The sequence below is a fragment of the Portunus trituberculatus genome, chromosome 38 (genome assembly GCF_017591435.1).
Source record: "Portunus trituberculatus isolate SZX2019 chromosome 38, ASM1759143v1, whole genome shotgun sequence".
Classification (NCBI taxonomy): Eukaryota; Metazoa; Arthropoda; class Malacostraca; order Decapoda; family Portunidae; genus Portunus; species Portunus trituberculatus.
This window is the reverse complement of record NC_059292.1, coordinates 32,982,629-33,005,790: the sequence shown is the minus strand read 5'-3', so window position 1 is coordinate 33,005,790 and position 23,162 is coordinate 32,982,629. Positions and strand designations below refer to the sequence as shown.

Genomic DNA, 23,162 nt, shown 5'->3' with positions numbered 1-23,162 from the left:
ATGCGAGGAACGTGAAATGGGAGCGGGACAAGGGCGACTCTAATCTACAAAGGTGCTGAGCAGGATTATATTCTGCATCCCCCTAATCTGCATTTTTGCCAAGGAGGAATTTCTCTATCGCGTGATGCTTACAGTTAGGCTCATGCTAGCATTCCCACACAACAGAATGGGTACAAGACATTTGGTTGTTGTGAAAAATAATTAATATATATATATATATATATATATATATATATATATATATATATATATATATATATATATATATATAAACTAACCGTACCGTTTTCAAACTAAATTGAAGACAATGTTAAGTGATTAGTATTGCTCATACTAAGACCAGCCCTAAATGAGATGATAGATTTGAAAGAATTGGCGTTTGGTAAGTTGGCACGGATGAATTCTGCAGTTTGTTGGATTTTTTCTAACAAGGTGTAAAGACTGACATAATCAAACCTATGGCCAAATAAAACTGTTATATATAATTGTTATATAAAAAAAATAAGATCCTTTTTTCGCACCGTCATTGCTTGTACGCCTCTGTACTTAGCACTCAATATCTTACCGCTGCTGCACGACTCAACTCACCCAGAAAATATTCTATAAAGAAGTCATTAGACTAGCAAAATTACATCGTATGAAATTACTCCACGGCATAATTATTAGCCTCTATATTCTGTACCCTTGTAGTTTGCCGAGGGCTGAGAGGGGAGTAGGTCGTGTCAGCTAAATTATTCCTTATCCACTCCAACACTTTGGGTCACGAGACGCAGCAATGCAAGAAAATTGTCTCATGTGAGTAATTATAACACTTTGAATATTTAAAAGACAATGATGACTTTATAGATGAATCACAAGGAAAGTACTGAGCGTGTGCTTACTGATCTAATGATTAAGTCTTATATGTTGCCCAACGATAACATAAGCTGTTGCGCGTAAAAGAAAACGAAAAAAAAGTAGTAAAATAGCACCTTAGCAATAGAGACAAATCATTAAAATTAAACATCATGGAAATTATCGGTGCCATTGTGATCGCCGACATCAAACTCCAGCAAAAAAAAAAAAAAAAAATAAATAAATAAATAAATAAATAAATAAATAAAATAAATAAATAAATAAATAAAATAAATAAATAAATAAATAAATAAATAAAAATAAATTAAGAAAAAATAGAATGAATAAAAAATAAAATAATAATAATAATAATAATAATAATAATAATAATAATAATAAGCAAATGAATTGATAAATAAAATAAAATATAAATAAGTAAATAAAATAGATAAATAAATCAATGTTCCACACGGCCAGCATCACCTTGGCAGCAGGAAGTGGTGACGACGGAGCAGACGGCCGAGGAAGGAAAGATACTTGTAGACCCTCACAACACCACTTAGGAGAGCCTCGCCCGCCACAACACTATCAGTCAACCCATATCCCGCCTCGAACACATTCAAATTTAAAGTGTTTTTATAGTTTTATCATACACTATTATAGGTAAACGATCAGTCGATATATTCATCTTCATTCACCTTTCTGACAACATAAAGCAACATTGTACATTTGTTGATAGGGAGAATGGTATTGACGGTGCATCATCTAGGTCACTTACGATCAGTACGCTTATTAAACGCAAGCTTGGAGCCCCAGACCCGGCAATGCTTCTGTGACTGTGATGGATGGGGCGAGTAGTGTGGCCCAGGGCTAGAGGACGCCACACAGGTAGTGATCGATCTATGAGGCGTCAGTTTCTACGCTACTCACCGGACAGCGTGCACACCCACACCACACAGGGAGCCGAACTCTTTGTGTTCCGCTCGCTGCTTGGTGAGATGCTGGCCCGTATACAGAAACGCTTTTTCTCTCAATGCGATAATTTTCAAAAGCTATAAAGATGATAACCATATCCTCAAAAGTATATACCCTTTTAATAATGTAGGAATATTCCTTTTCATCTGACTCTGGAAGCATAAGAAAGAAGAAAAAATCATTGTAAAAGACCAATGTCATTTCAACAAGAGGCTTTTCAAAGTAGTGGATGTGCGTCGCAGAAGAGTTTCAGATAGCAGTTTGTCGTGGCTGTCAACGTTGTCCTGACTCTGTGTCCTGATGTAGTGTGTAAAGTAAGACTCGTAACAAGATACCTTTAGACTTTGAGAAATCTGGTAGCAGTTTTTTTTTTTTCGAAGACGTTGTTTTAAGAGCCAAGGGTGAAATGATGATGATGATGATGATTAATATTGGATTGTAAGTAAGTAAAAGACATATCGAACATCTGTTTATCTTTCAAGGGTGTTCAATGCATTCTTACATATTTCCATTTCCTTTTTGCTTTTTAATATATAATTTCTTTTGTATGATTTATTTTCCAGAGAAAGAACAGTTATTGTTTATACTGCTTAGATTATATATCACAGAATAGAAACCAGTATTCAAAGTTAGACACACAGAACTAAACTAACCCTGATACTAACTAAACGGCATGACACAAAAAGCGCGATGAAAAAATTGCATGAACGTAGTAGTACTGTTTGCTTCTCTTAATATTTCATTCTTGGGTGCTTACTTGCGCCTGACCATGGCAAGTAGTCGATGCCCTACATAGCTGGGCAGCCACGAGCACAGCCTGGCGGTGGAACACATTTGTCAAGCGAAGGTAGAAGTGGAAGAGGAGAGGGAGATAAACAGCCTGTTGCTTCTTCTAGAAATAAGATCTCGTATTTCTAATCACTTTTCGGCTCTCATAAGGGCAATTTTCATCGCCCACAGACACGATTAATTGGGTTCTCATGACTGTATATTTTTTTTCTTTTCTTATTGAAGATATTTGATTCTTATTTAATTATCACTAAAATCACAAAAGAGTACTTAAAAGCCTCAATCAACTTCCGCTAGAGTTTACTGTAAGTAGTCAAGACGCTAAAGCATTCAAGAATATCTCTGTGTTTACAACGTTGGTAAGAGGCAACATTTGGGCGACATGAGTAGCAGATGTCACAGTACAGCAGAAAAAAAAAAAAAAAAAAAAAAAAAAAAAGACATTGAGATCTGACGCAGAGGTCCAGAATGAGGTTACCGGGTAATGGCTGACGTAATGAGTACATGTGGAGTGTGTGTGTGTGTGTGTGTGTGTGTGTGTGTGTGTTGTGTAATTCACCTCGATCGTCTGCTGGTCACCCAGCCAGTCTTCCCCTTTACGGAGCGAGCTCAGAGCTCATAGACCGATCTTCGGGTAGGACTGAGACCACATCACACACAACACACACCGGGAAAGCGAGGCCACAACCCCTCGAGTTACATTCCATACCTATTTACTGCTAGGTGAACAGGGGCTACACATTAAGAGGCTTGCCCATTTGCTTCGCCGCTTCCCAGGACTCGAACCCGGCCCTCTCGATTGAGAGTCGAGCGTGCTAACCACTACACTACGCGGTGTAGTGTGTGTGTGTGTGTGTGTGTGTGTGTGTGTGTGTGTGTGTGTGTGGGTGGGTGGGTGGGTGGGTGGGTTGCGGAGGAGAAGGTCCTCTGTATAATGAAAATATATACATGTGTAATTCACCTCGGTCGTCTGCTGGTTACCCAGCCAGTCTTCCCCATTACGGAGAGAGCTCAGAGCTCATAGACCATTCTTCTGGTAGTGTGTGTGTGTGTGTGTGTGTGTGTGTGTGTGTGTGTGTGTGTGTGTGTGTGTGTGTGTGTGTGTGTGTGTGATGTTAAAGATCAGTAGTTTTCCTTTCCAGCCTTGAAAATAAGAATGTGGTCTGCACGAGATCCATGACACTCACTGTTATGGCTCTGATTTTGCAGCAACGCTATTTACTCGTGTTTTCTTTTTATGAGTATCTACATTTGCTGCGTTTGCTTTTTACATCCATACAGTTCTATGTAGCAACAGAGGATAATCACTGTTACAGGAGGGAGTGCAGGAATAAAGAATTTTTCCACCGGTTACACAACAACAATAAGTATGGAAATCTTTCAGTAATGCTTGTAACATAACTTATTTTACATCACATTATATTTATACCTCCCTTCTTCCACACTACCTACATTTAAACCATTCTTAATGTTGGGCTGAGCAGATGTTTGTGAGGACCGTATCCTGCCGTGACATTGCGAGTGTGACGATGCTTTCTATGAGAAGGGAGCGTGAATGAATGTGGCACAAGACGAGGTAGTATGTCAGCTCGCAAATCACAGTTTTGTTATTGTAAAGTGTAGCTGGAAGTTGCGTGCAAGACGACTGACAATAAAAAGAAAAAGAAAAAAATTGAAGCAGTCAGTTACAAAGTGGGATTTTGGAGAGAGAGAGAGAGAGAGAGAGAGAGAGAGAGAGAGAGAGAGAGAGAGAGAGAGAGAGAGAGAGAGAGAGAGAGAGAGAGAATTTAACATGTAGTCAATAAGCAATATGGAAATATGTAATTATTGTATTTAAGATCCATCTTGGTTGATTAATAGTATACCAGGAAATATCTACTTTCTGACCATCTTTTATCTGGTATACAGTTTATTTCTCCTTTATCAATATTCACATGTATATTTACGTGATCTGGTCCACTTATATCCCCAAAGATTTCCACCTCTCACCCAAGTCCACCGAAGCTGAAAAACACTGTATAATCTAAATTGTACGTGGGATTTACTGTATAAATTTTCAAGGCACGGCATACGACAATTATCAAGAATCTTTTAGTCACATACATGGTTGGCGGCCTTGAAACATGAACATGAAACACAAAATAAGGAGCGGTACCAGGGCGCTTCTATGTACTGTACTTCGAATGTTCAGCTGGTTGGTAATGTTTTGAGTGTAAGGATCGAGGATAAGACCCGTATTCAGAAACGCTTTGATCTCTCACGACGACTATTTCTAAAGGCTTTAGTTGAAGGTACTCATGTTTTTAAGGGTATTTATATTGTTCTGGTGATGGATTAGTAATATTTATAGTTGATCATAAGGAGAAACTGTCTAGAAATCGTGGTGAAAGAGCAAGGCGTTTCTGAATATGGCTGTAAGAGCAGCAGTGGACCAATAGTGAGTCGGCTTAATTTTTTGACATTAGGCTGACTCTGCTCATTATACTCCCATGAATTTACCGGTAGCCTAGTCTGATTGGGCAGCCACTTACCAAGTTCCCATACAAGTGAGGCAGTCGTTCTACTTTGATGAATGATAGTAAAGCGAAGTAGTACATGAGTGAATGGTGTCATCATTTGTGTTGTTCGTCTCGCAGCTCCCTCTTTCGGCTACTGGGTGACTCCTATGGCGAAACCTGACACTGTATTCTTTAACGTTTCGGTGTTTTCAGATAATGGTCGCTAATGGGTTTTTCCAAGCACGTCTTCATGACGCTAGTAAGTTTTACAAACATTTTGTATCAACTATTAGAAAAAAAAATAATTTGTGAGACTAATCTTTTGTGGCCTTTGAAAATTGCCTAGTGTTGACAGCCAAAGTTTTAAAGATGACAATTAATACGGATAAGTCGACATACCTGGACACGAGATGACTTATGTGTAGCTACTTCCTTGATTATACATCAGTGTTTACATTTTTGAAATTCAGCTGTCACTAAGTAGTCAGTAGAACCAGTCAGACCGCACACACTGTAGAAGTACCACCGAGAACATAGGAACAGCGGAACACGTGCAACCAGTAACTCTTCCCGTAACACGATACTTAATATCTTTAAATACTCTGCTTTTCCATCCAATTCGTGTCGTACGGAATGTTATAAGAGGTTTTCTTTCACCATAATTAAGAAGAATCGTGAGCACGAAACATTTTCCTTTCCCAGTGTTGCTAGAGTCGCGTGCATTCACCTGCTCTCAGCTGTAGCCCACGTTACACTGCTCCGCGTCGCCTCGCCCAGCAAATCGAAACATGAATCACGTGACTACTAGTGATGAGGGAACCTTACTTCAGTCAAATAATCTTATATGAGAATACGGTGTGTGTGTAAGATAGTATCAATTAAGTACTGTGTGAATAAGAGAAAGAGGGCTTTGAAACTGATTTAGAACAATGAGACTACCACTTAGGGCGTTCTGCTAGTGGGAAAAAAAAAAAAAAAAAAAAAAAAAAGGTGAGGATCGAACAATCAAGGTGATTGAGTAGTCAAGTTTTGTTTTCAGGGAGAAGACATGCAGCAAGCTTTCACATTACGTTCCACATGTATTCACAGGAGTAGATCCGACAGCAGATATATATATATATATATATATATATATATATATATATATATATATATATATATATATATATATATATATATATTGGTCAAATCCACACAGGTGGCCATTCCTATTAATCCCTTCCGTACCATGCCGCATTTCCATATTCACTCTGCTTACTGTTTCATGATTTTATACAGCTTCAGAGACTCATGTTTGAGAGAAAATAGTGAAGACTATGGCCATTAATCTTCGGACCTCCATAGATCCTTGTTAATATCAATAGAATGGTCTAATGGTATACATATCTGAAGGTAAAAATGTGTCCTAGTATTGAAGGGGTTAGAGTTCCCTCAAGAAACTGACAGAAAATCAGTTTTTTTTCTTCTTTTATGCAGAATAAAAAAAGTGCTGGTTCCCTAAAATAAAAGTAATGAGTTTAGATAAAGTATTTTCTGGTTTGTATGCATTGCATACAACAGACCACATACAGAAAAATATTATTTATTATGAAGTAATTGCATTCTTACAGCAGGTTTACTTACAAAATAAATGGAGAAACCCCCTCTAATGGGGCGAAGGTTTTCTTACAATTTTTTTGAAAGTCTGAGTGACCGGAAACATTTTTTTCCAATGATCATGATTTAACAGCATAAACAACTTAGAGCAAAATTTAAATATCTTTCAGTCATGCATAAAGAATCCAAAGCTACATTTTCATTTAAAATTCTAATTTTACTGCATAGCAAATGTTCACATAAGAGATCTTAAACTTTCAATAACATACATATTTTAGATTTAACAGTGATGACATGAGTAACAAGAAACAAAAGTTTAAAAATAAACAAATATTTCATATAAATAATGCCACTTAAAAATTTCTAAGAATTTCTAATCACAAGTATAAATATTAATAATGAAATATTTCTGGTCACACAAATTTCTCATCACAGATTTGCAATAACATTACATTTGTAGTGCCCTTTTGGGGGCTTTTCCCAATAGTTTCCCCTTGTGTAAATTATAACAATGACACATACACTATTTGCCAAGAGATTCTATGAAGAATAATTTCCTCCACAATCTTTGACAATCAATATATGACATGCATGTTCAGCATCCCTAATCCAAATCAATACATTAAATTACTTCATTCATTCCACAAGAGAAGCAGTGAACCTCAGATACACATAATTAACATTCATAAATAAAAAACAAAGTTTGTACATAGTATTTCAATATTTACATAACTGAAACTAACCACTGCATATTATGTTTTGTCACTGACTTTCCTGAGCAATACTTTTTTGAATGCAAAACTTTTCATATAAATATACAACCCTTAAAAGACAGTACATAGGCATTTTCACTTTAATCTTCAGACAAAACATCAGTGGATATGTTTATAAATATGACTGCTAACATAGCAGACTTAAAAAATACCTCTAGAGATAGTCCTATGTGACAGCAGGTTATTCTGACTTCTCTTCATACAAAATGACATAACTTGTTCATATGTACAAATACCTGAAGGAACTATAAGTGTAACATACAGTGGTACCTCAGTGAACATACACTTTGGAATAGTTAAGTTCAGCTTGGCATACGTCCTGTTTGGATACAAAGAAATTTGCTTAGTATACCTTTGTTTGGAATAAGACATGTATTCTAGAACTTGTATGGATCAAAATGAGTCACAACACTTCATGCTACCCTTGCTTGACAGCAAGGTAAAAAGAGGTAAGATTTCATACATTGTATTTAATTGCTTTTGTATTTACCATATTCAACAGCATATACAAAATGGCTGAAAGTATAACACTGGATCTTACATGTGAATGCAAATTGTCCAGTAAATTTAATTTTGAAATTTTCTTCACCAGTACACCTGAAGATTTACATCACTGCATATAAGTAAATGTGCTGTGTATTTTCCAATCATAATATGATGTAAGAAAATGTTGGAAATGAAAACACGGTCTTGTTAGTAACATGCTAAGTATCTTGTTGACATTTCAGCAGATAGGCTGCATTCTTTGCCTTAACTGTAACTAGGTCATTAGCTCTGTTTATTACTGCAAACATGTAAGATATTTTTACTATTCTGATTGCTTGCTATTCATTCAGCTGTATCACCAGCTGCTTTAAACACTACATTCTAAAAAAAAAAAAAAAAAAAAAAAAAAAAAATATGCCCTGTTTAAACACAGTTGCATTTTATGTGCCCATGTGTCTGTACATGATCAAATACTGCATGTATTTTCATATTAAGCAGTGTCTGAAATATGTTATACAACTCCATCAATGTTCTGTATATGTCAATAGCAATAAGATTGTTTTTAAGGGAATGGATAAATAATTTTCTCTTTATTGCTTGCAAGAAAAATTTGTTAGGCACACATCCTGTCTGATAAAGTTCAAGGATCTGAAACGGATTAAGGACGTATACCAAGGTACCACTTATATTTAACTGTAATTAATAAAGAAATATATCAAATTTAGTACCAATATCAAAATATTTTACAGTACAAAATGTATAAAGACATTGGATGTGGATTCTCATATTTTATGATGTCTGTAAATAGAGAAGTAAAGTTGGAATCCTTCAAATATCTTGTAAGAATATTGTTGAAAACATAATTGTTTCATCAATACAATTTCCATTTCTAGTGAGGCCAGTATTTAACTGTTGCTTATAGTTAGAAAGAAAATATCAAGCTGAATACCTTCAGGGATGGTTCTAGAGCGGACATGTTAGGATGACAGGGAAGTGGCAATGTTCACTAACTTTTGCTTTAATTATAGGATCCTAAAAGAGATGTGCAGATTACCAATATACTATTATTTGTAATTCAAAAAACAATTCTGCCTTTGTATGTTATAATCTTATTCTTGTCACTGATTCTATAATGTTCTGTAGAGATGAAATTTGGCTAGAACCTCACCAATATTTGTTAGTTGCCAAGCCAATAAGAACAATATAAAACTGAAACTGAATTTGTCTTCATAATAACAAACAATAAACCAAAAGAATCAAATACTAGAGGCAGATGAAATTCTCTTGAGAACAGATTGGTTAAGTCATCACACGAAAAAAATTAAACCATTTTTAAAACATTCCTAAAATAGAAATATCCTATCTAACAATATTTCGTACCTTTCCTTGAGATGGTTTATCTCTACGTTTCTTTGGAAAAATTTCATCTTCATCATCAAGGTATCTCTTTGGAGGAGCAATAGTCCTTCCTGATGAAGTGCCACGTTCACTGAACCTAAATACAGCTGGTGTACCAGAACCAGCCTGGGATGGTGAAGAGGAACCAGGCGGAACAGCTAATGTGGTAGGAGAGTACTCTCCTCCAACCCGACGAAGTGGCGAACTTGGTTGTAAAGTTGTAACCGACTTGGAGAGTTGTTGAGTGGCAACAGACTTTGGTGGCATCACTTCTATGGTTTCCCCAGTATTCATAAAATCTCTCTCTTCATGATCAAAGTGATTTTGCTGCTTGACTGGTACAGCTTCAGATTCCATCTTGTGTCCTCCCTGAGTAGGACTTGGATTCATGATAAGAAGAACTTCATCATCTATAATAATTTTTTTTCTTGAAGCTTCTACAGTTTTTAACTGATCCATGGATTGTGTTTCATCTACGTTAAAAGCAGTGGCACTGTTTAGCATCATTGATGAATTCACAATTTTTGACTGTGTATTTGTACAGGATGCCTGCATAGCTGATTTTGCAGGACTTGCAGATGAAAAGACAACACTAGAGTTATGAGTATCTTGTTGGACTGATACATTAGTAGGTACTGTATTTAACAATTTTGATGAGGACATTCCAGCAACATTAGTAGTTTGTATATAAGAGAGCTTTGGTAAGACAGATGAATGAGTTGGCTGTGAGGTAGTGACTACCTGTACAACCTCATTGCCAATGCTTTTAACAACAGTTTCATCTCCACCATTTACTACATCCGAGTTATTTTTATGACACTTCAGTTTGTCATTTATGGGGCTTTCATTCACAACCTGCGTATGAATTCCATTCACATCAGAATTTAACAAACTTTTCACACCACTAAAATCTGTGGCTGCTTGCTTAAGACAGTTTCCATTTAAATTCATTTTTTCACTCTTAGTATCTACCTGCAATCCATCATTTGAATCACCATTGTACACAGCCTTTATCAAACCTAAACCAGAATTACTTGAAGCAGATATAACAGTTTCTGTGGCTATGAGAGACCCATGGGCTTGTGGCAAATTAACATCTTTAATAGGAACTCTTTTTTTGTCAACTCTCACAGGGAAAAGAGATTCATCACTTTCTACCACACATTGTCTTTTCATAGTGTTAACTTGAACATGTGTTTCCAAAGGAGTGGAAGTTCCTAACTTTTGCACAGTTATGTTTCTCTCAACAGGGGAAACATTTGTTTTCTGAAATTTCTTAACATTTATCTGACCAGCACATACAGAAAATGATTGATCTGATTTAGCAATGCAGAGCGGAATGGATTTAACAGAAACAGGTTTCTGTACTGTTTTGGTCAAAACTGGTTTTGTTAGAGGATTTCCTTCCTTGTTATGATAAACCCTAATTTCTCCATCTTTAAATTTACCTTCAATTATAGTATTTGGAGGAAAACTAATTAATTTTGCATTGCTTTGCTCCTTAGATGTTCCACCATCACTATCACTACCCAAATTATTTGAAGGCTTAGAAATGTCTTGCCCTGGAACAGTATTCTGTGCTGAGGTGTTGACTATCTTGTTTAATGTGGTGTTTGATGAAGCACTACTATCCTGAGGCTCAGAGGTTACTGGAATGTGCGGCATGTTTGTTCCACCCTTTTCCTTTTTGTCAGAGGAAAAGTATATGTCAGGCAAAGTTATTGAGCTGTGGTTTGGATTGTGCTGTTCCATCAAGTTGGCAATTAATTTGGCAATGGCTTCCCGTTTCCCTCTCACTAGTTCCTGAGGAAACCACTCAGTCAGAGAACGGATTGGGAATGTGTAATCCTTTATGGGTTCCTGAAAAGAAAACATGTTATGTTACTTTTACATGTGCTCTTAGGTTACATGCATTTATTATCTGAACTTCTGTCCTATGTAGTAAATATAAAACATTTTGATCATTATGCAGAGAATGATGCCACCACTGCCTCTTTACTAAACTTTTTCCTTTCAAGATCAGTTACCTCAACATTCAAGTATTTGGCTGATATAATGTAAAATAAATACATTGGACACAAAGAGTTACAATAGATGAAAAACAGTGAAGAGAACAGGAAAAGTACAGTCAACTCAAAACTAATGTGAGTATAAATAACACAATTTTGATTTAAAGCGACTTGATATTTAAGTAGATATGATTAAATAACGTGGGTTAACTCAACTTTACAACATCACGCACACTCCACACTGCTCCTGATGGGAACTGCACCGGTCCAGTATCCAAGAAACTTAACAATGAGCAGAGCAACTTTTGGCTGCGAAATGGCATCCACGAACACACAGGGAGACATTGTTGCCATGGTAACGAGATTGCTAGCAGGTTATCGGTAAAACCATCTCTCGAGGTGTTACTGTCTCACATATACATTATGTAGCATTTTACAAGCATTACTACCAGGAAGATTGTTTTGTGATGCACTAAGTGAAATTTTGCATGGAACATGGAAAAGAAAGTAGATGAAGAGCCATTTGTAATTAGCAGCAGCCACTTCTTCTTGTGATCCTCTTTACCTTGTCCACTGCTTTCACCACAATATTTTCTTTTTTTTCCACCCTATAATGGTCATAATACCTTTGGGTTCATACACATGATGAATACAAAGGTATTATGTATTATAGCAAGCAATAAAGAGGCAGAAACAATAATATTGTGGTGAAAGCAATGGACAAGGTAAAGGCAGTTACAACAAGAAGTGGCCCCAGCCAATTACAAATGGTTCCTCATCACCTGTTTCCTTTACCACGTTCCCTGCAAGATTTCACTTTGTGCATCAAAAAACAATTTTTTCTTGGCGGAAAGGCTTGCAAAATGTTAATAGAAATGTTATTTTGTGACATAAATGTATACATGAGATCTCACTCCTCAGTCTGGAGCTAATCCGCATTAAGTAATTGTTTCTCTGCATTTTCACCTTGTGTCCTATACTATGGCATCCAAGTGTCCCTCAGAGGAAAGTGATTCCAAGAAATTAAGGAAGACTGACCATTGAAAAGAAATTGTAAGTGTTAGATTGCTAAGCTAGGGGAGAAAAGACCACCATGATTGTCCATGTAATAGGACTGAGGGAGAGCATGTTGCGTACAATCAGAGCTACTAAAATGACTCAGTGATGTATTAATAGTTTTTTTTTTTAAGGTTTGAGCAACAAAATCCCTAAAATAGGCAGACCTTCCCAGTGGCCAAGAATGTAACACCCTACATTACCATTGTTTTCTATGGGAAAATTATGTTTGAATAACATGACACCTCCAAGAACATAAACCTGGCATTAATTAAGAGTTGACTTTAATTGGTGGACTGGGAAGGATCTTTAACCTAACCAGTGAAAATATCCTACCTGAGTCAGACAGGAGTGAATGTGAATGATGATTGTATGAATGTGTGATGCTTTATCTGGGTTACCTCATATGTGACTGCTGATATGATAATGGATAGATTCTATAACACTGCTTCACAGGATTAAATATTCTCTATGTAATGAAGATGGAACTTATGGTTCCATTAGCTAAAGCTGCCTGCTAAAGCTGAGATAAGATGACACTATTATGGAGCAGAAGTAAATCAGGTTTGGTGTTAGGTCTTGATACATAGAAGACTGTGAAATAAATGTGGTGTGGCTGGCAAGAGAGACTGTATCTTCTCCCAAACACATGATCTAAATTATGTGTGTGTGTGTGTGTGTGTGTGTGTGTGTGTGTGTGTGTGTGTGTGTGTGTGTGTGTGTGTGTGTGTGTGTGTGTGTGTGTGTGTGTGTGTGTGTGTGTGTGTGTGTGTGTGTGTGTGTGTGTGTGTGTGTGTGTGTGTGTGTGTGTGTGTGTGTGTGTTTCACTGTATGATCTGCTGCAGTCTCTAACAAGACAGCAAGACGTTACCCTACGAAACGAGCTCAGAGCTCATTATTTCCGATCTTTGGATAGGCCTGAGACCAGGCACACACCACACACCGGGACAACAAGGTCACAACTCCTCGATTTACATCCCATACCTACTCACTGCTAGGTGAACAGGGGCTATACGTGAAAGGAGACACACCCAAATATCTCCACCCGGCCGGGGAATCGAACCCCGATCCTCTGGCTTGTGAAGCCAGCGCTCTAACCACTGTGTGTGTGTGAGTGTGTGTGTGTGTGTGTGTGTGTGTGTGTGTGTGTGTGTGTGTGTGTGTGTGTGTGTGTGTGTGTGTGTGTGTGTGTGTGTGTGTGTGTGTGTGTGTGTGTAAATTAGGACTTATATGGCAGCTGGAGGTAGATCTTGAAAGAAAAGATAGAGACTACTGTATGTTGCAGATTTTGATGGTATACTAGTTCAAAATAAATAATGAATAAGTTACATTTACTTGATGTTAATACTGAGGGCAAGGCTGGGGAGGTCATTAGAGAGAGAGTTGCCTTACTAGTTATCTACACAAGATTTAAATCAGTACAAAATAACTGCTCGTATAGTGCAATGACGTGTATGAAGCACTACTGAATAATGCAGCTTATTGTAATATCATCTTACCTCAAAGAAGCTCTCAGCAAACTGGAGAGTATAGACACCACAGTCAGAATAGTTCATCTGTTGTGGGACTCGAGGACAAGCTCCTTTCATTGTGTCCCGTGTGAAGAGCTTCTCTGTTCCTTTCCTGACTTTATGTTCCACAGTTAGGTAGTCTCGGAGAGTGGCAACAATTCGTGCTCGATTTGCTCCAGTTAGAGAGTCAAATATCAAGATACATGGCCTGAAAAGAAAAGCAATTTCAAAATATCTATGAAATCTAAAATTTCACTCATGATTTCTACATTACTCCTTCAATGAGACTAGAAGAATCTTGTCTTTTCTTTGCTTCTTTAAGGTTGTCTCAGCCAAGATATTTATCATCATAATACATAATACTGCCAAACACTAAATGCAGCAAACCATGGAAAACTTACTGCTTAATGGATGGTGGAGGTGGTGAATCATGTTTTGTAGCTTGTGTTTCGCCTTCATTATCAGGTTCCTCTCCTTTGCTTTTCTTTGCCTGAGATTCTTCTTCCTCTTCTTCATCCTCTTCTAGTTCATCTTCCTCTCCTTCTGCTTCATCTCTATCACTCCACTCACCATCATCAATAATAGGAATCTGCAGTAACCAAAAAAATAAATAAATAAATAAACAAAATAAATAAATAAATTAATTAATTAATTAATTAATAAAAAAATGCATAAAAAAATAATAAAAATGCATAAAAAATAAATAAAAACTAAACAAAATAAATAAATAAGTAAATGAATATAAATAAATAAATAAAATAAACAATATACATATATATATATATATATATATATATATATATATATATATATATATATATATATATATATATATAAAGTAAAACAAATATATAAACAAAATAATAAATAAACAGAATAAATAAATCAAATAAATAAAAAATAATCAAATTGCATAGGGACCAGCCCAGGCAAGGCATCACACACACACACACACAGGATGGAAAGGATTAGTCTCACAGACCACTGTACTACACCATACACCCCCAGGAGCTTAGGTCTAACAAAATGCTACAACAATTTTTCCTAAATATTTATGCATTCATATCAAGTGAGTCTGCATCTAATTAGCTTTTTGGGGGTTTTGTCTTACTACACTGGAATAAATGTCTACTGCAACATACAACCATTGAAAAAGGTACATTTACTAAGATACACACAAAGCTAATACACTTGTTAGTATACTGCAAAACTCACCTCAATTCTATTCTTAGGTCGAGAGGATCTACGCCTCTTGGGTTTATCAGGAGCTAAAACCGGAACAGGCTGACCATCTGATATCCTTACAGGACCACTCAAACCCGGAAAGCATATAATCGCAAGGAACCAATGAGCACTGGAAAGAGAAAACATCATATACTTATATAAAAAAATTCTTTTAAGTGAGAGTTTCTTCACCACCTTTCAAGTTCCAAAGATAAAATAATATTTTATCCAACACAAAATTCAACTAGACAGCACACCTCCTGTAAACATAAAAAACCTGAAACTGTGAGATCACCACCAAGGAAGCTGCCAAAATACTACTGCACCATTAAGAATAGTTAATGTAATCTTTATGCTTTATTCACAGCCAGGCATTTTGATCCCATTATGACACACACATTCACCCAAAAATGTGTTGAAAACTTCAATTTTTAACTACACCAACATAAACAGTCTCCATCTTCCTTATGCATCATACATATTAGGCTCCTTATCATTTCTTGACAAACTGAAATTTAAAACAAAAAGTTTGAAATTTTCTAATCATGGAAATTGAATACAAATTGCAAATTGTAATTTACACATAAACACAAAATGTACATATTATTGAGTTTAGTAGTAACTACATCCACATAAAAACAATGAACAATGTGGATAGAGGGAAAGACTCAGCATAGCCAATTTTGATTAATTTATGAAATTTTCACACAAATAAGATAAAATTTATAAAAGAAAATCCCCAAAAATACTTTGCTTGCACAGTTCATTTTATGAGTATCATACTTAAGAAAACTTATACAAAGTTCAACCTAAGAGTACACATGAATTCTGAACTTACTGTTCATTGATGGGAATAATAATGAAATCCTTAGAGAAAATGTCAACATTTTTGGTCCAGGACTTGACTCTAGCATGTCTTTTTTCTGCCGCAGACAGCTTAGGATCATCTTCAGGGGCATTCAGTCTCCGTTTCTTAGGTTTGGATGTCAGGCGTTTGTAGAAAAATGTAGAAAACACATGGGTGTGCTGACGATGTATTTCTGAAAGCTTGCTTTGAAGTAACCATCTGTTGAAATAACCAAATGTAAATTGCAATTGTCACTGAAAAGTAATAGTAGTGCAAATTCATGTTTTATATCATTCTTCTCCTTTTGCCCTTTATCAGTCCTATACTCTATCACACCTTTGGTAACAATCTGGAGTAAAAAAAAAAAAAAAAAAAAAATTGTAATCAGAAAAAAATGTACACACTACTAACTTTAGATAAAAGTCAAGAATGACATCATTCAAGAACTGTTCTTCCTCCAGACAGCAATAATCATCTGTTGATATGGATATTCCTCCTTTTTGTGGTGGTGGAGGATATATCAACAATCTGCAGATAAAAAGATAATTTACATTATACATATGAGAAGATAGAAATCATGATCATGAAATGCTACTATCATAGGGAAATTTTATGAAGTTCTTGTATCTCACACCAATAATAAAAAAAACTATCAATCATGTCAGCCTTACTAACTAATCTGCAATGATAATTCTTATTGCCTATTACCTATATACTTTCCAAATGGTTTCATTACTTTCACAACAGTTAATCTCACCAGTTCCTTTCACATCCCTTAGAGAGAGAGAGAGAGAGAGAGAGAGAGAGAGAGAGAGAGAGAGAGAGAGAGAGAGAGAGAGAGAGAGAGAGAGAGAGAGAGAGAGAGAGAGAGAGAGAGAGAGAGAGAGAGAGAGAGAGAGAGAGAGAGAGAGAATACTTACAGCTTTGATTCACAGGTAGCTGGTGTAGTTGTTGGTTTCTTGACTAGATTCTGGACCTAGAAAATTTATATCAGAAATTATACAAGATCACCTGAACCATCAAAGTATATCTTGCAGACAAAGACAATAATGTCCACATATGATATCAAGAGAATATGCACAAATTAAATTGAAACTGCTCAACAGAACAGATGAAAAAAATATGAAGCATATTCAAGATTATAAAACTTTCATACTATATTTTGAGAAAAATTTCTCTAAAACAGTATGGTTATCATTTACTTTGTTCACTTGCATGGACAAAATAATTTTTTCCCATTACAGCATTGATATACTCAACTCTCTTACCCACCTTAGCTGATGATGCTCTAAGAAGAATCTCATTTGCTTCCTTGTGATCCAGTTCCTCTAATACATTAACAAGTTCACTTGAAGATGATGTGCCAGTGGCTGCTCCACAATTGTTCAGTAAATTTGAGGGACCAAAAACTTCTTTTACTAGATTCTTATTTTCTTCAGTCAATCTGTCCGGCAAGATGGTAATACGTTTCTGTGATTCATCTGAAGAAGAAAGAAATGAAAGTATATTAGGATATAGCTGAAAATAATTCATAGTTTAACTATTGGAATTACTGATATTATGGAATGGGTACATCTTTAAAAAGATAACTTACCATGACTGCAAGGATCAAAATAATATCCATTTCTATCCGTCATTTTGAGCAGTCTCCTTATATTTACAGCTGTTGAAGGTTTGACATATATGAAGAATACTGGCAAAGATCTTCCAAAGTGAACCAAAATCTTTACAACACTCTTCACTGGAATGTCAAATGTCACTGATGCTGAAGAATCTGGAGAAAAAAAATTGATTTTAATCACACAACTTAAAAACTATATAACAAAAATACAAGTTACAATCAATTTAACAGAATAAAAAGTTTCTTGCACCAAACTTGCCTTCAGCGATAGGAGGAACTTCAATACGTAGGCCTTGGGGCACTATAAGCACCCTTTCTTTGGGCATGACTTTGTAGGAGCCAATCCTAAGACTCCTGCATTGTAGTGAAGTATAGGGTCCCTTCAGAGTGCCATCATTGAGACTCTGTATATCTGGTATACCTCCACCTGAGAGGTAAGAGAAGCACAAATATCAATAAACTAGATCAATAGATACCTGATCTGACCAAGTAAAAGATGTAACTTTTCATTATCTTAAGATGCTGGCTCATGTGCTGTAAGGATAAATGTATTCATCAAGAAATCCTGATGCATTACATCACAGTGGATTCTTGGTTAATGAATGCTTCCCTATAAAAAGAAATTGGTTTTTAAAGAAAACTTTTTGACTCGCAATGATTTTGGTTGCCTTATGATAATTTGGTTCTCACACATAGTTACTTGATTTCAAATACTAAGGGTTTGTACAAAGCAAAAGCTATTTGTTATCAATCTATAGTTATATTAAGTATTTCTATAACTTGCATGTATTTAGAAGACATAATGGATGAGACAGTAATTCAATTCTTGAAATAAGGTAAAAGTGTTCCCATTGAAGAGTCTCAATGTAAACATATAGTTCTTAGTTAACTCGGGACTAATCCTAAGCCATCTGTGGTTCCCTTGATGCCTCACAATGCCATTATTACTACATACCTACATTTTCAAAGTAACATGATATCTATATCATGATCACTATATCAACAATAAGTGGGTTGCTCCTGTGTCACTCTATAAGGCTTCACTAAACCTGTATGGTCTAAACACTATCTTCTGATGAGTTTTGTGTCACTAAGGTAATTCAATACCTCCTATCTTGATAAATAATCTCTGAGTTGAAGATGTGGAGCAGCCACCTTGGCAATGAGAAACTACTTAAGTTATAAGCCAAGAGGACAAGTTGGACAGGTAACTGGGAAGAGATTTTCTATGGGGACAATAGTTTCAATTTCTGAACATTTTGGATTTCAATGGGCATTCAGGAACAAATCAAGTTTGAGAACCAAGGTTTCACTGTATGTGCACAACATGGTACATTGTAATTAGTCTATAACTTGATTGATATCTTTGATCCTTAAAACTTCCATATCTTATTGCTAGCACTGGAATTGTCCAAAAGTTTATTGGCTATTGGGCAATGAATTAATTCATATGAACCTACCTGTTACAGCACCACTGTCACTTTTCTCAGGCTCCTCTAAATCCTCCATATCTGCAGTAATAATGGGCTCCTTGTGATTGACGGGTTCAAGATGGGCCCCTGTGTGACTTCCAGGTTGTGGAGAACCAGATATGCCACTTGCTGATGGACCTGATCCCCCCCCTGGTTTATCTTCATCTTCATCAGACGACAGGGTCAAGATTACTGGAGAAAAGTAATTTATGAAGATACACATCTTAAATATACAGAATCAATAGAATAACAACCAAATTCTGATCATTACTATATTAGGTTGCCATACCCCAAATACGACAATTGATACTACACATCATAATCACACATTTGCATTCATTACACCTACTTATATTCCTTCATATCTTAACCTCTTAGCTTCTACACAAGTGAAGATCTTTACTGATCACACTGCAGAAGAATCACTTGCACATCATTGCTAGTCTCTCAATATTAGTGACCGACACCATAACAGATCCATACCCTTTTCCATGTCTAGCCTGGTGTAGGTGGGAACCTGAAAGGTCTCCCAAGTGAAATAAATTTAGTTGCCTTTGCAGCTGCACTCTACTTATTACTCTCATTTGCTCCACACCAAATGTGTGTGTGAGAGAGAGAGAGAGAGAGAGAGAGAGAGAGAGAGAGAGAGAGAGAGAGAGAGAGAGAGAGAGAGAGAGAGAGAGAGAGAGAGAGAGAGAGAGAGAGAGAGAGAGAAAATCAATGCAAAGGAAAGGTTATAAAGTTGACATAAAAGATCTGGCAATCTCAGGACCTGGGGACTGCCACTCAGAGGAGAGGAGTTGATAGGTATAAAAAGTGAGAAATGAAATTATGACAATCTCTTCCTGAAAGGAGCAGAAAATGGGTAATCTTGCCTTCCAGACAAACAAGGCAAAATATAGATATAATTAACAAATATAGTCCTTAATCATTTCATGCTGAATGCTATCTTTATCCTGAAATTTAATTTTATTGCTGTGAAAATTACACAAGACAAATAGATACATTTCAACTAAAATACAAATATGAAATTCAGGATGATAATGGGAAACATTTGACAAACTCACCAGGTTCCTCTGGAGCTTTCCCTTTTCCTCGTCCTTTTGCTTTGGCTTTATTGTTGGCTGGGTTTACAATCTTTTTCTCTGGTCTTCTATTCCCACCACCTGTCTTTCCATAGAATTCCTGAAGTAAATTTTTGTGCTATGGATCAGCATGTTCAAAACCATGCATATTTTTGTGTGTAGTTTTTAATTTAAAACATACTATATATATTCACAAGAGATTAATAAACTAAATAATACATTCAAAGGTAAATAAACAAATATCAACACCTAGCATTATGCACTTCTTCAGCAGAGATAAAAGACTTAAGAATTTGCACATAATGAAACATATTTCCAGGACTATCAGTAATGTTTCTAACAAAGGTTTTGTGAGCCATTTTTTGTAATAACAATCATCTATTCAAAGTCAGAAGCATCTGTCATAAGTACATATAAAAATCATATCGATTAATTGAATTTTAATTGAATCAATTGAAGTTTACATAAAAAATGTAAGATTACCTGCTTTGTCATATGTGCTACAGTGATCCCCTTGCTTGTCATGGTCACAGAATCACAAGTGGTAGTCTTAGAGCCTGCTGTGGTGGTGGGAGGCTCTGGGAGAGTTTGCATAGGTAACTTATGCTTACATCTTAAGCACTGGAATAAATCCTCGCTTAATATACCACAATTGGTACACAGGCATACCTTGCCAGGAATATATCTTGGTTTATCACCCTGCAAAGAGAAAAATGACTTTATCTATTCTACATCTAGCAAAGTATTATTCCAAAAAATAGGATCAAGTGCTGGACTCATGGCATCACTTATACCCTCTCGGAGAGAGCTTTAAGTTATCACTACAGCTATATGTGAAGATAACATTAAGACTTTTATGCATCACATACTGCATTCTCCTTATGATTCAGAATAACTGTTTGCTCATCTTGCTCATCAATAAAAAAGCTTTAGTTTTATGATCACAGCATAAACCCTGGCAAGAAGAGTGATAGCCAGGGCAATGCCATCATGTTAGCAAGCAATTTGTTCACAAGTCTGATAGCAAGGTGGATAATGCGCCTGACTCACAATTGGGAGAGCCCAGGTTTGAATCCTGGGTCAGGCTAGAAGTTTAGGCAGACTTACAGTGTTACCTCTGTTCACCTTGCAAATGGTATAAGTTGGAAGTTGTGACCTGTTGCTAGACAGGAGAAACAATCTCTGAATCAATAGATACACACAGGTTGGCCTGACCATCCTGGACCTAATCTACTTGGTTGATCTGGCACTATCTGGCAGCCACAATATCGAAATGCAAGATACACATGCACACGTGTGTGTGCACACACACACACACACACAGTTAAAGATATCAATAAGATCATACTTACTGTAGTTTTTTCAGTTTGTTCTGTTGATACTGATGAATTGACAACATGTTCTTGAAGTGGAGGAGAAGTGGAAGTTGAATTTGTGGAAGATACATTATTAGAAGAAATACTCCTAGAGGAAGACAAAGTATGTGATGATGAAGTAAGTGTAGTGGCCTCAGATGATGTTTGTGCAGGTCCATCCTGGTACTTCATATTGATAATAGTATTGCTATCTGAGGTGGTGGCAGCAAAATGTGTACTTCGCCTGAAAAGAAAGAAAGACATTTTCATCATATCTGTAAATAAAGAATATTTTGATCTGAAATGTCACAAAAGATCCAGGTCTTGGGCAAGATGTTCAAAAGACATTTCCATAAGTTTTTTTTTTTCCTTCATAATTTCTGGTTATGTGTGTCAAATCGAGTTATGGCATCTAAACTTGTAATAAGCCTATGGTAGCAGATCTCAACTGATATAAAAAAATCTTTATATATTAAGAGCATCTTATCACACTCTATAAGAGAAGAATTAATAAACACAGGTCAGTGCTGGCTGATCTGAGGTAATTAAATGCAAAACCAAATTAGACTAAAGATTGTGGAATTGTGTATTTGTATAGAACATTTCACACATAAGAGTAATCTGTAATTTCACCTCTGACAATAGCCGTCAAAACTTGTGTTACACTCTGTATATGACACTTCCAATAGTGAAATGAGCAAAACAACATAATCATACTTTGAAATAGTTGAACTTTCTTGCTTTATCTTTTAACACTTACGCTGAGGTAGATGAAGTCATATTGGAAACAGGATTATTCAATGCAACTGTTGTGGTAGCACCTTGGTCCATAGGAAACACAGCCAACATTTTGCTTCCATCAGAACTTTGTAAATAGTAGTATTGCTGTTTCTGTGTCTTGTTCACAGACACAGATCTGCAAAGATAAAGTTTTCACTGTTATTTTAATTCCAATACTTTTTAGATTGATGAAAATTCAAAACATGGGAAATTATAATTCATGACAAAATAAAATGCCATCTTATACAGTGTTCCCTTGCTACTTCGCGGTTCGTGTTTCGCGCCCTCAGTGCATTGCATGGTTTTCAAAAATATTCATCAAAAGATAAAAATTAAAAAATACAGCCATATCGGCAGCCATATTGCAGAAAAACATGTTGTTTCATGTTGATGTGTGAGAAGGTTTCCCAGCATGCCAAACAAAGAGATGAGTTGACTCAGAGGCTTTGTACATACCCACGAGCACTCATACAAGGTGCATGATTGGTTCCCAGTGCGAGACCGATCAATGAGAGCACGAGTGGATTTATCCCACGAGCTGATTGGTTGTGCATCATCGCAGCCTCAACCAACATCTTCCCTTGTTGTATCTTGTTCATGCTGTTGACTGTCTCACATACTGTATCTTAGTGTTGTGTTCGTGATAACTTTTTTTGTTTAAGTAGTGATTCATTAAGCCCTTACAATGCTGCCTAAGTGCTGTGCCCCTGTGAAAGCTTCCTCTAGTGAGCCCAAGAGGAAGAGGAAGATGATGACCATCAGTGAAAAAGTTAGTTTTTTATATGATCAAAGACGGCAAAAGAAGGTGTGTATTACGTATCGTATAAGAGAGAGAGAGAGAGAGAGAGAGAGA

At 36.2% G+C, this 23,162-nt stretch overlaps 2 protein-coding genes across 8 annotated transcripts in view; both read right to left on the bottom strand.

The window, feature by feature from the left end:
* LOC123515081 overlaps positions 1-5,844 on the bottom strand; it is a 35,515-nt gene extending 29,671 nt beyond the window's left edge. Inside the window, exon 1 of one of the 2 annotated variants that reach the window (XM_045273496.1) lies at positions 5,824-5,844. The gene's annotated coding sequence lies outside the window, so the exon portion shown is untranslated. The other variant, XM_045273495.1, reaches the window with a different exon arrangement.
* Positions 5,845-6,662: 818 nt separating this feature from the next.
* Positions 6,663-23,162, bottom strand: part of LOC123514802 — a 39,983-nt gene continuing 23,483 nt past the window's right edge. For 4 of the 6 annotated variants that reach the window (XM_045272989.1, XM_045272992.1, XM_045272994.1 and 1 more), the window contains exons 10-24: positions 22,290-22,445; positions 21,527-21,773; positions 20,658-20,873; positions 20,157-20,274; positions 19,078-19,281; positions 17,877-18,044; positions 17,591-17,770; positions 17,269-17,477; positions 16,917-16,972; positions 16,408-16,524; positions 15,988-16,215; positions 15,141-15,279; positions 14,327-14,514; positions 13,914-14,133; positions 6,663-11,209 (exon numbers count right to left, since the gene is read on the bottom strand). In XM_045272989.1, coding sequence (XP_045128924.1) covers positions 9,311-11,209; positions 13,914-14,133; positions 14,327-14,514; positions 15,141-15,279; positions 15,988-16,215; positions 16,408-16,524; positions 16,917-16,972; positions 17,269-17,477; positions 17,591-17,770; positions 17,877-18,044; positions 19,078-19,281; positions 20,157-20,274; positions 20,658-20,873; positions 21,527-21,773; positions 22,290-22,445 — 4,345 coding nt within the window. In that variant the 3' untranslated portion in view covers positions 6,663-9,310. The remainder of the gene's footprint in view (positions 11,210-13,913; positions 14,134-14,326; positions 14,515-15,140; positions 15,280-15,987; positions 16,216-16,407; positions 16,525-16,916; positions 16,973-17,268; positions 17,478-17,590; positions 17,771-17,876; positions 18,045-19,077; positions 19,282-20,156; positions 20,275-20,657; positions 20,874-21,526; positions 21,774-22,289; positions 22,446-23,162) is intronic. The other 2 variants (XM_045272991.1, XM_045272993.1) reach the window with 1 other exon arrangement.